Source organism: Ctenocephalides felis, unplaced genomic scaffold, assembly GCF_003426905.1.
Source record: "Ctenocephalides felis isolate EL2017-DRISC unplaced genomic scaffold, ASM342690v1 CF-g0.4_SCAFFOLD_01170, whole genome shotgun sequence".
In the NCBI taxonomy this organism is placed as follows: domain Eukaryota; kingdom Metazoa; phylum Arthropoda; class Insecta; order Siphonaptera; family Pulicidae; genus Ctenocephalides; species Ctenocephalides felis.
This window is the reverse complement of record NW_020537324.1, coordinates 37,440,116-37,457,493: the sequence shown is the minus strand read 5'-3', so window position 1 is coordinate 37,457,493 and position 17,378 is coordinate 37,440,116. Positions and strand designations below refer to the sequence as shown.

The following is a 17,378-nucleotide window of genomic DNA, read 5'->3' as shown; positions in this document are numbered from 1 at the left end:
TCGTTACTCACCATGTTCTTGAAATATCTATTTAATAAATTTTATTTTAATTTATTAGAAATAAATCATTCACCTTAAAACTTTCTAATTTCGTATATCAAGTCTGGGCACCATAGTTATCAAATTCTTTCTCAAAACATCAAACAATATTCTTTATTTTATAAATCAAATATTCAAGTGCAAAAATTATAAATGATATACAATTATAAACTCTTATATGATCTGGTGTATGGTTTATAGGACATCACTTCAGAAAGTAAATTTTCTGGTTTCATGATCAGATATTTGTAATATTTCAGATAACTTCAGATGTCTTTTAAATTTTAGGAAAACACGCTGTTCAGAGGATATTGTTGAATATATGTTAAGTTAGTAATTCTATTCTATTTCTTGCTCTGTTCTTTAATCATCTTATATCTTATTAAGACCATATTTAGCTTATTCAAATCAATATAGTTGAAATTTTTGCTTACGGTTTGTTTTATGTGAAATAACATGAAACAAATCAATACGATTGATATTGTTGGTATGGATTGTTTCCATTCTTTAAATTTTTACTAAATGACGAAAACGAGCATAAATTATTTAAATAAAAAATTCGAAAAACGTTCAAAAAAACAATTATTAACCAAAAGGCATTTTAATGCATAACAATTTATTATTATTTATTAAACAAATCAAACTTTTCGTATTGTTTTCAGCGCAGCTTGATGTATTTTTGGATCCAATTTATCTGGAAGAAGAAATTATAATACTCGACTATTAAAATTAACAATTTTTCTAAAATAGAGTGCAAACAGAATTAGCTTATATTATAGTAGGAGGGATAAGTTCAAAATAATGTAATAAGGATCTATCCCTAAACAAGATATATTTTCAATAAGAATAAAATTCCTTATGCATGTTTTTATCCAGAGTTCTGATTACCACTTGATAATTTTTATTCTCTCAAAGATATTTCTAGGAATCTCACATAGAAATTTTTTATAAAACAAATCATTAATTGAGCACTTACAAAACCGAATATATTAGTAAGCCTTACTAGGAGGTGAGCAATAGAGTTTGTCGATTTTTAAAAACTGGTTTTAAAAACCATTTTTTATGAAAAAATAAGGTATTCGAAAACCATAATTTGTATTATAGAAAATTGAATGCTCAATATGTAAATAACACTTAACAAACAATAAAAACGACAGGTGCACCATATTGATGAAAAAAGCACTGTTGCAAATTGATAGCTGTCCTTCATTTCACTATTATAAAAATATTTATATATTTATATGTAAAAAACATGCATGAACAACAAATAATTAATAGTTTCAAAGTTATTTATCCTGGTCAACTATTATGTTTTTGTTCTTAATATTTTTGATAGATTAGACAAAATCAAAAATACACTTTCAAAAAATATTATTAGTTATGATGCTTGTTTTATATAATTAAAGTGAGTAAATGGAATAACTTACATATTTTATGTTGTCCTTTGATTGGAAATTTGATTGGTAACGCTTCAGGATTTGTACAAATGAAAACATAGGGACTTTCAGATTCTCCATTTGGATAAATTTTTTGATATTCTTCTTGAGAAAAACACTCACTAACAGTAACATGTCCCAACAAACAACCCGAAGGGTATTGTGCTGGAAACTTTAAATCTGAATCTGAAATTATACAGAAGATTATACATATATATATATATATATATATATATATATATATATATATATATATATTGTTCGACGTTGAAACATATTGAAATGAATAAAACAGTCAATGCGTCGAATGTAAAGAATTTATTTTAATTTTTTATACGTTTCGAGACTAGATATGTCTCATCATTCAGCTAAAAGAAATTTACATTATAAAGAAAAAGTTTTAAAAAATGAATTTAAATATTGGAAAAATTAATTGAAAACAACAAATTATACACACCAGATCAGGAAAAACCACACTATATTAACACATTTTACAACACCACAATCACATGATACTACTACTACTGTAGGAAAGCAAAAATAATTTAAGAAAAGACCAAAACAGGTAAAAGTAAAATTGTATGAAACAGATATTTTTGTTTTTAACAGATAGCATAGCAATGCAGTTTGACTTATTTGCGTCGGCGACGCGTAGTTCGCTCTGCTACCAACACGCGTGCATGGAAAAGAGGGGATATCAGGGGCGTAGTAGAGAGTCAGATTTACAGAAATTAATTATATTTTGATAACTTTCTAAGAGTAAGCAAGAAGAACTGCGTTTGTTCACACAATTTGAATTTAAAAAGATAAAACATGATTCAGAAAATCCTTAGACCTTAAGTATCGTAGACCTTAGAAGATTTTCTGAATCATGTTTTATCTTTTTAAATTCAAATTGTGTGCACAAACGCAGTTCTTCTTGCTTACTCTCAGAAAGTTATCAAAATATATTTAATTTCTGTAAATCTGACTCTCTACTACGCCCCTGATATCACCTCTTTTCCATGCACGCGTGTTGGTAGCAGAGCGAACTACGCGTCGCCGACGCAAATAAGTCAAACTGCGTTGCAATGCTATCTGTTAAAAACAAAAATATGTGTTTCATACAATTTTACTTTTACCTTTTTTGGTCTTTTCTTAAATTATTTTTGCTTTCCTACAGTAGTATCATGTGATTGTGGTGTTGTAAAATGTGTTAATATAGTGTGGTTTTTCCTGATCTGGTGTGTATAATTTGTTGTTTTCAATTAATTTTTCCAATATATAAATTCATTTTTTAAAACTTTTTCTTTATAATGTAAATTTCTTTTAGCTGAATGATGAGACACATCTAGTCTCGAAACGCATAAAAAATTAAAATAAATTCTTTACATTCGACGCATTGGCTGTTTTATTCATTTCAATATATATATACAGTAGAATCCGATTAGTATGACGCCGGATATATTGACAACCGCTTATTATGACGTAATCGCACTAATAAGTTTGGTTTCCATATAAAATACCTTAAAAAAACAGCTGTCTAGTCAGATATATTGACATCGCTTACATTGACATGCCGCTTATAATGACCCATTTTTGCAAAAAATTATGTCCAATTATAATGCCCGACATGATTTTACATGATGTGGCCAAGTCTACGAAAGCAATTGCTATGTCTTTTGTGCACAAAAGCACCAGGGACTGTTTTTACAATAAAATTATGTAAAGAAATCAATCAAAAATTACTGATTACTTACATTAAAAAAACACATTTGAATGTTTATGGGTAGGGTAGACTAATTATTAATGGCCCACCACGGATATCTCATAAACAAATAAAATTAGATTTTTTTTAACAATTATATTTGATAGTAGAGGGCGAAAAATGTATAAATTTATAACAAGCCATTCCTACCCTATGTCAATTTTATTTTATATTAAAATTTAATATGTCATTTTTATTTTACCCCTATACCATGTATAGGGGTTTCTTTTAAATTACTGAAACAAGTAACATATTTACATATTAAAAAGTTTTTCTTCAGTATGCTTTGTATGACGACCGGTTAGTATGACGAGATTTCGGCGTCCCTTCGATGTCATACTAAGCGGATTCTACTGTATATATATATATATATATAAATATATATATATATATATATATATATATATGTATATATTATGAGTCATTGACAAACTTTGTTTGTCAATTTTTTCAGATTATCATAGTTACATGTACAACTTTATTATTTTGGTTCATTTAAACTTTGGAACCGTCACCGAAATACCAATTATAGGACCACAGTCAAAAATTTACTGAAAACCTTAATTTAAAAGAGATAAAATACTTTTTAGCTTTTATATAGATAGATACAACAAAGTCAATAAAATAGTTAGACTTACTTTCATAATGCTTGCGGTAGAAATTCTCCACGCTCTTCACTTCTTCCATGTCAACTATTTTGGCTGTAGATGCAATCCATAATCGACCTCTATGAGCAGTATACCAGCTGCGTCCTTCATGTCTAAATAATAACATATTCTTTGATACTCTCAAACTCATTCTGAGTAAGTTCTATTCAACAAATTTTATGTTTTTTATCAGTTTTTTTTAACGGTACGATTTTTAACAAAAGAATGTGTGTGTGATCTATAGACTAACCAGAGATAAATACAGTCAAATAATAACTTGCTATATCTTCAATAAGTCTATCTTAGACATATTCTCTTGTAAACATTGTTCTTTTAGTAAAATTGTATATAATATATTTTATAGTGATGTGCCAAGTCGAATCAAGTGATTCGAATCATTCGAATCAAGCCTTTAACGACTTGATTCGAATCAGATTTTACTTGATTCGAATCAACTCGTATCAAGCCGCGAAATATTTACTGTGATAAAACATGTGTGAACACAAATTTTCATAAATATAAAAAAAATGTTTTAATTTAATTCAAAATTATAATAATATAAATAATAATAATAATAATAATAAATATAAAAAATAATAATAATAAATATAAAAAATAAATCTTGAATTAAATCATGCGAGTCACCCGCCTTTAATACGCTTAAATGTATCACCCGACTCCAATTTATATGACTTTAACCGCATTCAAGTCGATATGAATTGATTCGAGTTCCTATGACTCAAACCGACTTATCCCGACTTCAAGTCGTTATGAATTAATTCGAGTTCCTATGACTCAAACCGACTTATCCCGACTTCAAGTCGTTATGAATTAATTCGAGTTCCTATGACTCAAACCGACTTATCCCGACTTCAAGTCGTTATGAATTGATTCGAGTTCCTATGACTCAAACCGACTTATCCCGACTTCAAGTCGGTATGAATTTATCCGAGTTCATACTCAAACTGAATCATACCGACTTGAGTTCGAAACATGTGTCCGTGTTTAGCGTATCGACTTATGGAGATGCAGTGCGTATGGGTCTTGAGTGTTTGTTTATTTTTGACTAAGCGCTGAGAGCAAATTTGTTCATAAAATATCAAAAACTCAATTAGATAATAAATACGCGATTTAGATTTTAATTATTATCAAAATAAACTACACAACGAGTTTTATACACATACAAAATTATTATATTTTAATTATGCAAGTAATGGCAAATTCACACAAATGAAATAATATCAATCTTTACAGTAGTGGATTGAATTTTAAGTCATTCGTAAGACGTTAGATTCAGCTCCCTGTTTAGATTAGATCTAAACAATCAATAATATACACATGCATTCGTTCAACGTAAGATTAAGAATATTGTTTTATATACTTTAGTGATAGAGAAGTGTTTGGTTATATTTTACTGTAAATTCACTTGAAAGATTAGTTATATTTGTAGCTAGTTTATTATTATATATATAGTATAAATGTATTCATCTCTGCACTTTTTGGAATTAATTGCTTACTAAATTAATTATTTCACTTATAAAATTATTAAAATGATATTATTTCTTCTCTTAAATTATAATTGTTCATATATGAACTTGATTCGAATTGATTCGAATCATGATTCGAATCAGGTTTTTTTCTGATTCGAATCACTCGAATCAGGAAATTTTCGAGTCGGCACATCACTAATATTTTAGTGCATATATGTATATGAATATAATAATTTTAATGAAAGTATAGATTTTAAAATAAATTAAAATAACGCATATTTCTTATTAATGTTATGTCTGATAGTTGCATATGTATATGTCAACATAAAATTCAAAATTATAAAATGAGAACGTAGTTCCATATATTTACATTTCAAATTTGTCTATAACATCTACATTCTACAATAAGCAAGCATTTAACATATCAAATATAAGGTCAAATCTTTTTAAAATTAAAATGATGTATTATTTGCTGATTTCTGTATTGCCCATACAAACATGTTCAATCTACGAAATTGTAACTGCAACAATTTCGTTATTGTAATTCATTTATTCTAATTGATTCTAATTTTGCGATTCGGTAATATTTAAGAATAATAAATTTACAAGAAACAAAAAAATATATATATATATATATATATATATATATTTTGTATGATTTTGAATTTGATGTTGACATATGTATTAACAAAGTCTAATAATCGGGCATAACATCAATAAAAAACATGAATTTCTTTCAAAAATTTATTTTAAATCCATACGTTTCGGCTGTAATCCTAGCCTTCATTCAGTGGAAACTAAAAATAAAATTAAAAACTAAAACAATTGAATTGGAGTGAAAAGAAAAAATAAAATAGTAAATAGTACTTACAATTAGTTGATCTTAGTGGTAAATTGGAAAATTTTAATAATCCATGGTATTAGGATATGGTAATGCACTACACTATGTATTATAAACATTAACTTGAAATTACACAATATTTTCACAAAATACTGATTTGAAAAAATCACAAAAGTGAATTTATATCTACATACATAATATAGCAGACACTTCCGCCTAACTAATTAAAAAGAAATCAAAAAAATTTACCTTTTAATATTTTCTACTAATAGAGAAGCATATGGTTGATGCATACTCAAACAAACACCTCGATCGCTCATTTCTTGTATATCTTTATCTTGAAGTCTCATTGATAAACCATCATTATCAAAAGATTTTGTATTACATAGTGGTCTTTCTGTTTCCATTATCTGAAAAAAAAAATTACATAAGATGGATTTATTTAGCATTAAGGTGCAATGGCAATCATAAAAATAACATAAGTGAAAACACATTAAAATTTCCAATATTTTTTTTTTATTTGTTTATATTATGATCTGTCCATATTGAGGACATTTATAATTTTTTTTGATTCTTAGGGTATGGCTTGCATAAAAATTGACCCACTAGTTATCCCATCCTAAATGTGACATAAGAGTACAATGCTATTTTTCGACTTCACATTTAAAAGGCCATTTTCACTTGAGATCAGTGGCGTCGGAACCTAATTTCTGATGGGTCGTTTTTTTCTTTTGATAGACAGCCAGTGGGCTTGTTTTTTTTTCAAAAATTCATGGGTGGGTTCAAGCCCACACGGTTGAGATCTATAATCTCTAGTGGAAATTTGATATCATGCTTGGTCATGTAAAATACATGGTACGCTCAAATATAAGACATGGTTTGGTTTTTATATAATCTGAAACTGATTACTTTTAAAATAAGTTGATACATTGTTAGATAAAATAAACATTTTTGACAGTTATATATTTTTACCACCAACTTCCATTAAAATCACCAAGCCGTAATTTTTTAAATATACCATAATAATGATTTACAGAGTACTGATGGTGAAAAACTGAACCTGAACCAACTATGGTTCTTCTTGTATTTCAGCAATAATTTCTCAGCTAAATTATACATTTCCAGATATATATGCTTTGATACATTATCTACACAATATCCACGCTTTTATTGTACAAATTTAGAATACTATATAAAAAAAAGGAATAAATGCACCTTTACTTGATATTTTCATGTCATCTGGTCCTTATTACAAAAAAATCAGTTTCTAGATCACATTTTCCATTGTTTTCATTTATATATATTTTAGATGTGATACTGCCGCTTAATTGGGTAAACGGCATTTAGTTTCAGAAGACAGATGGTTTCCATTTGTCATAAGCTACTTTCATACTCTTGTTGCTTATAGACGAATGGACCAGAATACAACAAAGTTCTTTTTCAAAATGTTTTTGCCATATATTCTGTTTCTACACATGATTGATAAAAAAAAGGGTGATAGGCAAAGGTAAAATGTACTGAGTGCAAATTGATTCACCCAATTCACAATTGTAAATAATTACAATATGCAGAAACTTAAATAACCAAAACTTTTTCACACTGTCTTCAAAAATGTTTTTCCTGCAGACGCTGCAATACCTAATGCAGCTTGTGCTTTCGAAATATCTTTGAGTTCAAATTTTCATAAATCTTTATCTTTTAACTATTAATTTTAGCTAACATTGAAAAAACTAAAAGATTTTTCACGTGTCTAAGATACATGCTAGAATTATAAAAAAATCATTGTCATAGATATTCAAAAGATTCAAATCATACCATTGGTGGTTCAATTTCCAAGTTAGGATTAAGAGCTGGCCTTGACACATCTGATTGAGCCATCACATACTTATCACTAGCTTGAATTAATTCACGCAATACAGTTTGATCATATTCTGTATCTGCTTGTTTTGATTCTGTCACAGTTCGACCTATAAAACAATTCAATTTAGGTTCTCGAAAAAAATAATTCACTTACATTACTAGTCAGTCATTATTAGCTACAATAATATATGATATACTCAAATCAGAGTATCAATTCAAAGATCATAAGATTTGATAATGTTTAAGGGAATTGCTATTTCTAATATAAGCTATCTGCCATGTTTTTACATCAAAAAAAAAAAAAATGTTTTAAACCTTGAACAAACCATTCTATTCGAATCCAATAAAGTGATATTATTGATGCACCTTCTCATGCTGGAAATGAAACATTTAATTTCTTAAAAATCTGTCGAGCTACTGGTCATAGTTCCTTAAGACTTAATATATCCTGTGTAGTAATTACACAATCAAAAGTGAGCAGTTATTCTAAAAATTTTAATATTTACAAAATACAAACCTGCAAAATCTAAAATTATAGATTTGTTAGCTCTGCTCTTATGTTTCTTTTCATGCATTTCTTTAGCAAACTTTTCAATCTGGGCCTTTTCTGATTTAGTGAGCCACACAGATGTTGAATTAAAATAATCACTTTCATCATCAATAACCTTTAAAAAAGAAATCAATTTGTGACAAAGAAGAAAAGTTGTCACAAATATTTGATTACCAAATACCTACTCGGGTTCTTTGTTCACTATTTTTGTCATATTCTACTAATTTGTTTCTTTGCAATAATGCTTGCTCCCATCCTTTTGGCCGTTTTTGATCCTTTAATCGATTCAGCAAACTATCAGAACGATCAGTATTTTGTCTCAACACATTCTTTTCCTCATTAGAACATACCTAATATTATTATAACATCATTAATAAATATTTATAAAAAAGAAACATTAATGAAAATAGTTACAAGTTCTCCACAAAAAAGACATGGCCCAGATCCTTCTTGAGCACAGACAATTCGACCGCATTTCAAACAGTTATTTATCAAATCATGCTTACTTGCTTCACAATCACAGTGGTGACGACCTACACACGAGAACATAAAAATATTTGCATAACAGTTATAACATTAAAATGAATAATAATGAAAAACAAATTTAATAATGTGTATCCATAGATTTTTGTATTTTTAAATATTCACTAAACTTTAATAGATTTTGAAGTTTGGATGTATTCTCACAAGCTGCAAGTTTAATAAAAATCACTTAAATAATATAAATTTCATAATTCTTTGGGGATATATAAGTATTCGTTATTAATTTTTCTCTCCTAATATATTTATTGAACAATATAAGATATTGTTCAAATTCATATAGTTTATTATTCATGTGTGCACTATCAGTAAAATACAAATAAATATTATTTTCTCTAAATAATTTACTGCAAAATAACTTTGTTGACTTTACCCAAAATAGCTTTTTGGGCTATTTGCTACAGCCCAAAGGACTAGAATTCAATTCCAAATAATATTAAAAAAGAGAATTTAAAGTGAAATAAATAAATATATCATTAAAAGGTTTACTTATTTTAATCTAGGCAACAAATTATGTTATTTAAATTTTGAAGAAACTTGCATAACCTGAACCATTACTAAAAATTACAGTTATTAAAGCATATTGAAAAGGCAGCAGACAAATTAATGAAACAGAATTTTGAAACAATTAGCTCTAACTCGATATTCTATGAACATATTTTCATTTAGCATATTAAATAATTATTCAGCTAGTATTAATGGTTCATTTGTAGTGTAATGAAATATATTGGTAAAATTCTAAGTGTAATTGATGCAATTCTCAATCACAATATTCTAATTATTATATTAGATCTAATTAGTAAGTCTTCAAATTACTTGTATAATGTAAATCTTAGTGCCTACCTTTCAATAATATAACATCTCTTGATTGTCCCTCAGGAGAGTATAAATTTACAAACTTAGTTTTCTTCTTGGCCCCTGTGCTGTCTTCAGATGAAGTTTTTATACTGGATCCTTTTTTCACATTTCCCTGATTTTGTTTTAATTTCAAATTCGGTTTTTTAACTTCATTTCTTTTACTTATTAAATCAATCAAAAACAATTTATGTTCAGGATTGGAAAAATCTAATAATGTGGCCAAATAATCCTCTGCATCCCGGTTATTTTCGATTGACATCAGGTACCTGCAATATAATTAGGCCATTAAATTTTAAATAATCAAACGATCGGGGTAGTGACTCACTGAACCAAGTCATCAGGCACCGCAAATTGCATCAATTTAGATAATCTTGTTCTAATCCAATTTTCCATCGTCGACATTATTTACTCTTTAATATAGAAAACAAAAAAAAAAAAAAGAATATAACAATTTATTCTTCCGAAAAGTGTATTTATAACTATATATTAAATTTAATAACAATAAGAACTAAACGTATGTGCATAAATATGTTTGGTTAACTGGCTAACTTTATTGTCAGTTTGAGAGTTCAAAACTTGTCATTAGTGAAGATGTTGACGGATGTTGACTTAATTTTAAAACCCTGACATATCGATACATTATCGATAAATATGTGCATAGAGATACTGATAATGTTGGGATTGCCAACATTATCATATTCATTGAAGAGGCAGAGAAGAAAAAGAGAAAAGAAAAAGAGAAAAAGAAAAAATAGAAAGAGAAAAGAAAAAGAGAATAAGATGGTAAGTGGTGAAACCATAGATAAGGAAATAGTTCACTTGAATGATCGTAGCAGGGTGTAGAACTTCTAGTAAAAGGTTGCCGATATAAGAGTTTAAACCCATTCATATCTTAATCTTTTTTGGATCTTGAACCCATTTATGTGGATTTATCTGTGCTTGAACCCTTGCTCTACGGCAATTAAAAATATTTGCACAGAGCTCTAAACATTGGTTCTTAAAAATTATTATTGATTTGTCCCTAAAAGATACAAAAAAAAATATATATATATATTTTCATTTATCATTTCATCACTGACAAACAGCTTTCTTCGCAATTGCTGAAATGTTGCTTATATTTTAAAAAAGTTCAAATAACAAAGACAATGCAATAAAATGTTTATTTAGCTATGATTTTGTTATTTTACTCGGTGTAAATTTATGAAAAATTAACACGCATGCACGCAGTACACCAAACATATTATCATTAACACTTAACGGATTGGCTCCGTAGATTTTCGTGTTCTTTACGCGTTTAAAAATACTAAAAGCTTTAATAAATACGATTATAAAATGTTAAATTAATGTTATAAATTATTAAAATTCATTTAATATTTTAATTTCCTGAATTATTTAAGGAAACTAGATGCAAATACAACAGATTTGTCACGTGCGTTAACTGTTAAGGTATTTAAAAATGAAATAATTAAAATAGGTTTTTCATAATATTTATTTATTTTTCAACATAATATATATTTTTCATATCTCAGTCAGGCAGGGGTGCTAATGGCTATTTGTCGTTCAAATTAATGTATATTAAATGTTTGATAATTTGACTCATTTAAATCTAATGTAATATGCGTTTATGAAATACTTTGCAAAATAATATTATGAACTACTTTTTGGAATAGTTAGTTATGGACTCCTGTGACAGAGGTCTCTGTTATAGACTAGTTTTTTGTGTGATTCGGCTTTAAGTTGATACAACTTCATTGTTTTGATTTGCATGTTTGACTTTGACATACCGAACTGAATATGTAATGCTCAAAAATAACATTGTTTAACATTGACCTATTAATCATTTAATATACGTTTTGTACATGCGAACATAAATATTAAATATGAATAACTTAATTTATTACGATCAGAGTCCTTCTGGGCGTCATCAGAAAAATTATGATCATAATGTAGAAAACCAAGATTGCGATTTACATAGTAAATTTTATAAAGTTGTGAAATTCGTTGGTGTTTTATGTGCATTTACTATTGTCTCTTTAAAACTGTTTATACTCAATAGTAAGTTTAATATTGTGTTAAATTATACATTATTATATATTAAATGGGTGCAATTATTTTTAACGATATGTTACAAGTTTAACAAACTAAGATATCCTGATTTTTATATAAAATAGATACGTTATATATTTATATACAAAGATATAAGATATATATACATATATATATATATATATATATATATATATATATATGTGTGTGTGTGTAATTATTTATACATATATATATAATTACATCGAGTGTTTTTTAACGAAGATATTTTTTATAGGGCCATATATAGAAAGTAAATTATTTAGCAATAAGTTGGTGTTAACTGAATGGGTTGAAGATGGAACGTCCTACTTTACATACAGATGGACAAAAGAAACTGTAGGCGAGCCATACTTAATACCCTTTTCTGTGAGTGTCCTTGTGACTCTATTTACATGGGTTATAATTTATTTAGATAGTCGAACGCCTGGAGAAAATCCGCCATCACCTTTTGCTAAATCTAAGTACAGGTATTTTAAATTGCATTGATTTTTTTTTTCAACTTAAATATTTTTATACCATTACAATTGTATATCTATTAGGAATAGATCTTCAACATTTCACATGGGATACATTATGGCATTATTAAGTGGTGTTGCCACCTTTGGTGCCATGCTGTTTGCAACTTCTTGAGTCAATATGATTTATTGAAAAACATAGTTTATAAATATTTAAGTGCATGTTTATTCAAGAACTAGAATCTCAAATCATTCTGAAACGCTTGATGCCTTAAAATAATGCTTTGCTGTTAATTTAGGTATTTATTTAGATATATGGAATGTATTACTTTAACGTGAGTACAAAAATAATTTTATTTTTACTATCATTTTATAGTATAGCTTATCTTATTTATAATTAAATTATTTATATATTTGTGTATCTGTGAATATAAGAACATTTTATCACTGGTGAAAATAATTAATATTTATTAACAATTAACTGTTAGCTAAAAAAATTTGAAGCCGATTTCTGGTAAAAAATAGTAATTGGATATTTGTACAATGGAATTCATGTATTTGTAGTATTTACATTGAAATAATTTAGTTTGAGATTTTAATAAAGAACATACAGTGAAACATTACTTACTTAATTTGTACCGGGAGAAAGTTCATTATGTGTGAAGTTTTTCCATATAAATGAATAAAAGTAAAATTAATTCGTTGTGTAGTTTGAAATATGTTCCTATAAAATAAGATATATTTCACATATAATTAAGACATTTAAACAAATATTACTAATTTACAAAATAAGGTATTATCTGAGATTCCTTTTTTCCCTTTTGGCGCATGAATTTTTAAAGAAACTGTCAATAGTTGTTTCTTTTATTCTCTTCTTTAAGACCTATCTCAAATTACAGGTAAGCTTCCATTGTACAAATTTCTGATCTTAGCATCAGTTATGTTCAAAAAGTAAATATTTACAAATTCCATTTGACCAAAAAGTCTTTTAAAGACTTTATGCATTACAAATCTGCTGACTGGACTTTTTTTCCAGAGTTTTTGAAAATCCACATTCAAAATTTTCTGAATATCTTTGGGATGTGAATGCGAATTACCCAATAACGAAATGATTTAAATGTTAGTTTTTTGCTAGTATATTTTCACAGAGGGGCAAAACTATCTAAAGTCTGCTTTTTTAATTAATTTGAGCATCATATTTTTAACTACAAATGAAAATGGTTAAGTCTGTTGTGTCAAACGTTTGCGCTCGAAAAAAAAGCTCGTTGTGCGTGGCGTACGTTATGCGGGGTATAACTATAGTTATAAAATATTGATATCAGTTTGGATACACTATATTCACACTCACAAAAATATTGATGCATTGTTTAATAAATAAATACATAATGATCATGGAAAAAAAAGTTTTCAATCTATCTGTGAACATAAGGATTATTATTCATAATTTATTTCATATCAGAAGTTGAAGCATGACAAGGAATATGTTTGAAGACTATGTTGACGCTCACTGTCTTTTCTAATTTACTAGATAAAAAGATTAAAATAGAATTTTGATTGGTGTCAGCGCTTTTACTTGCCACCTTAACGAGATAATAATCACAATCATTATTTGTTGGGTCAAAACTAAAACTTGATATTCTCCAAATAAAAGAATATGTTCCAAATAATTCTATTTAGAGCAGATTCATTTGCTTTATTTTATTCATTAAGGGGTATTCTAGTGTAGAAATTCAAAAACATCGAATTTTTTTTAATTTCATATTTTCAAAGTTTAACTATCTAAGAATATGGGTACTAGAAGGTTTTTGAAAATTTGAATTATTTTCGGAAATATAGGCATTTTACTGACTCGGTTTCTATACTGGTTTGGCTTCACGCAAAACTTTAAATGCGTTTTCTCAGTACAGGTTTTTTCAGTACTGTTGGCACGATTTCTCGAGTTCTACTGGACCGATTCACTTGAAATGTTCAGAGAGTCTAGTTTATAGACCTATCTATAGCCCGAACTAGGATTATCCCCAAATTCCAATTTTTACTATGTTTAAAAAATTCGAGAAAGTCAAAAAACAGTAAAAAAGATACTATTTTTTAAAACAGTCGCCAATTTGTAAAAAAATTTTTTACTCATCGCTCGTTCGGGCGATTGCGACATCATTGCAGATTAATAATCTTTTTATTTCTTTTATTTCGATGGCTTAGAAGGGCTGATATCATGTCAAGACTGAGGATCCAATTTTTTGAGACCCCCACATCATCAGCTGCCAGTTTCTTCAATTTTCAACTTTTTTTTTAAATTTTTGTATTGTATTTTAATAATATTAATAACATAAGTAAACAATGGATAGTAAAAACATTCATTGCTTTCTTTTACGACACTTTAAAAATGACCTAAAATTCATCGCTCTACACTAGAATACCACCTCAAAGTTAATAAATTTTTACTACAAAAATTTTACCAAGCCGCATTAAATATTAAAATGAAATATTCAATTTTAAATCAGAAATACGTTATTACGTGCGAATTATAGTAAAAAGTATTATGTAAAATAAAAATCTTGCTTAGCTATAATACATAATTTTTATTTTTTAAGGTTTCTAAAAAAATTCTTTTGGAATAATTTCAGATCAAATGTAAAAATTAAATAATACCACAGTCATTTTGATACTAAAAAGCAACTCAATTTACTTAGCAATTCTTTGTATGTATACAGTATAAATTTACATACAGTTTTATTAGTATTTGATATCTTGTTTGAAATCAACGTACAGAGTTACATTTCAAATTATTTCAATCTGTTTCTACTTTAAGCAAATTAACCAAAAAACATTTCTCTGTACAAAAAATAGACCGACCTAATTTTATCATGCTGACAATTAGTCAATAAGTGGTCTAAATTATTCTTCTGACACACAATGAATCCGCTTACTGATAGTCGAAGATGTTCTGAAGTTTATTTTTTCTATTTCGCAAGATCCTGAATTTCTTGTTTCAGCGAGAAATGCATTTATATCTCGTTCACAATTAGAATAGGCGAGACCTATACCAAAACCTCCGCCAAGAATTATAGGCCATCTTTCCTTTTGTAAAATAATACAGAGAATACAGTGCCGATGGCGATTTCCTCCGCCAAGTTTCATTGCACCATCTGTTAAACAGCGGTCAATTTTTCGTCCCCATTCTTCTTCTAATTGCTTTTCCATTTATGGTTTGTGTAATACACCGTGATATTTTAGAATATTATTTAAATCACTGAAAATTTTGATAAGCGTTGATTGAGAATTTTAACGACGTTTGAATACGATGTTGTTTTGTTGACGGTATTTATTTTGAAATTATAAATCACATATTATCCAAATTAATTATTTAACAAACGGTACGAAAAAAATTGCGGTTCAAGTTGCAATTGATATACTGAATGCTTATAGGCATATACAATAATCAGACTCATCATTTTGATTAATTAATATACAAATAATTAGAATTAAGTAGTTAAGTGATAGATAATACAATTTCTCAGTTATGTTCAATTTAGTATGTATAATGGACCAATAGCCAGTGAACCTTTTGAATAACGGTGTTCATGTAAGACTAAATTTTTTTACTGGTGATTCTTAGCATTTTGATTACGGAATCGATGATTTGACAGGTTTCCGCCCTGTACATCATAGTCGTCCAGGCGCTTGAAAGTGTAAGAAAAATTCGAAAATTAAACTTGTTCCCGTAAACTCCAAATTTGTATACGATGTTAAACTGCCAGATCATTTCGACCTGCACAAGTATCAGCTAGAGGAGCCCAAAAGTGAGAATGATCGAGCTGTCATATTCCCATCTTTGCTTGCTTGCAACAAAATCGAACTCTTTCTAAACCGGATTATAACCCTAGACTATCATATTGTCTAGGATGATATATTCATCATCCGTTGTATATATGTAATTATCATTTGTTTGTTTCCATTTGAAAACTAGTGAGAGAGCATATGAACTTCAATTACGTAGGTAGCATCAGTTTGTAGGTAGGTATTATTCTGTAAGCATAAGGTTCTAACCAAAATTTCAGAAATATCTTGATTTTGTACATTTAACTTACCGATAAGAAGTTTGTTTTCGCCAGAAAATTCGACCTGCTAATTTTATGTTTTGTCGATGTTTGAAGAAGTTCTGAATGATTTGAGACCAAAATAGGTAAAATTGAGTTGGTGCATTTTGTGCCGAAATTAGATCTTCGTCGAATCGAATCGATAAAACTAGAAAAAAATCTCGGGTTGTATACTTTTGCTTGACAATCAGCCGAACCGTTTTTTAGAATTTGTAGAAAATTTACTTCAATTTATTTCATACTTTTATTAGAAAGTATATATTAGGCGAGTGTTCTTATTTTGTTTAACTGTTTAGTCAAAATAATTAACTTTTCAATTGTACAAAATTAAATGATTTGCAATTGTTTTCTAACATTATAAGGTCCTTCAGCAACTCGGGTGTACTTATAAACCAATCTTAATTCATTATATATATTTTTTAATTATAATTAATATCTTCTAATATTTAAATTTCTAGTAATCGTAAAAAATCGAAAATGAAATTTTTTGCATATCTTAACGTTTCAAAAATTTCTGAAGATTTCGGCGTATCTTAAAAAAATGATGTATCTGTATGTGTTTCTATATGTGTAAAATGTGCTTGTATCGTAAAAAATCGAAAATGAAATTTTTTGCATATCTTAACGTTTCAAAAATTTTTGAAGATTTCGGCGTATCTTAAAAAAAATGATGTATCTGTATGTGTTTCTATATGTTATGTAAATGTGCATGTATGTATATTAAGATACA

The 17,378-nt window shown here is 27.8% G+C and overlaps 2 protein-coding genes across 2 annotated transcripts; one reads left to right on the top strand and one right to left on the bottom strand.

Moving 5' to 3' along the window:
• Positions 1-606: 606 nt before the first annotated feature.
• On the bottom strand, positions 607-10,557 carry LOC113366561 (activating signal cointegrator 1). The gene is made up of 10 exons (XM_026608188.1): positions 10,334-10,557; positions 9,994-10,274; positions 9,025-9,143; positions 8,796-8,960; positions 8,578-8,725; positions 8,016-8,167; positions 6,450-6,610; positions 3,861-3,982; positions 1,467-1,661; positions 607-733 (listed from the first exon to the last, which is right to left on the bottom strand). The coding sequence occupies exons 1-10, from the start codon at positions 10,408-10,410 to the stop codon at positions 678-680; spliced, it is 1,476 nt and encodes a 491-aa protein (XP_026463973.1). The 5' UTR covers positions 10,411-10,557; the 3' UTR covers positions 607-677.
• A 1,247-nt stretch (positions 10,558-11,804) lies between these two features.
• LOC113368170 (ADP-ribosylation factor-like protein 6-interacting protein 6) lies at positions 11,805-12,809 on the top strand. The gene is made up of 3 exons (XM_026609739.1): positions 11,805-12,063; positions 12,332-12,563; positions 12,636-12,809. The coding sequence occupies exons 1-3, from the start codon at positions 11,889-11,891 to the stop codon at positions 12,724-12,726; spliced, it is 498 nt and encodes a 165-aa protein (XP_026465524.1). The 5' UTR covers positions 11,805-11,888; the 3' UTR covers positions 12,727-12,809.
• The last annotated feature ends 4,569 nt before the right edge of the window (positions 12,810-17,378 follow it).

Bases quoted from the DNA above. Each gene is read 5' to 3' on its own strand.
- LOC113366561 (XM_026608188.1), bottom strand. From the start codon at position 10,410: ATGTCGACGATGGAAAATTGGATTAGAACAAGATTATCTAAATTGATG. The intron at 10,275-10,333 runs GTGAGTCACTAC...ATTATATTGCAG, and splicing joins GTGCCTGATGACTTGGTTCA to GTACCTGATGTCAATCGAAA. The intron at 3,983-6,449 runs GTAAATTTTTTT...GTTATTATTTAG, and splicing joins TTAGTAGAAAATATTAAAAG to ACATGAAGGACGCAGCTGGT.
- LOC113368170 (XM_026609739.1), top strand. From the start codon at position 11,889: ATGAATAACTTAATTTATTACGATCAGAGTCCTTCTGGGCGTCATCAG. The intron at 12,064-12,331 runs GTAAGTTTAATA...TATTTTTTATAG, and splicing joins AAAACTGTTTATACTCAATA to GGCCATATATAGAAAGTAAA. The intron at 12,564-12,635 runs GTATTTTAAATT...TATATCTATTAG, and splicing joins TTTGCTAAATCTAAGTACAG to GAATAGATCTTCAACATTTC.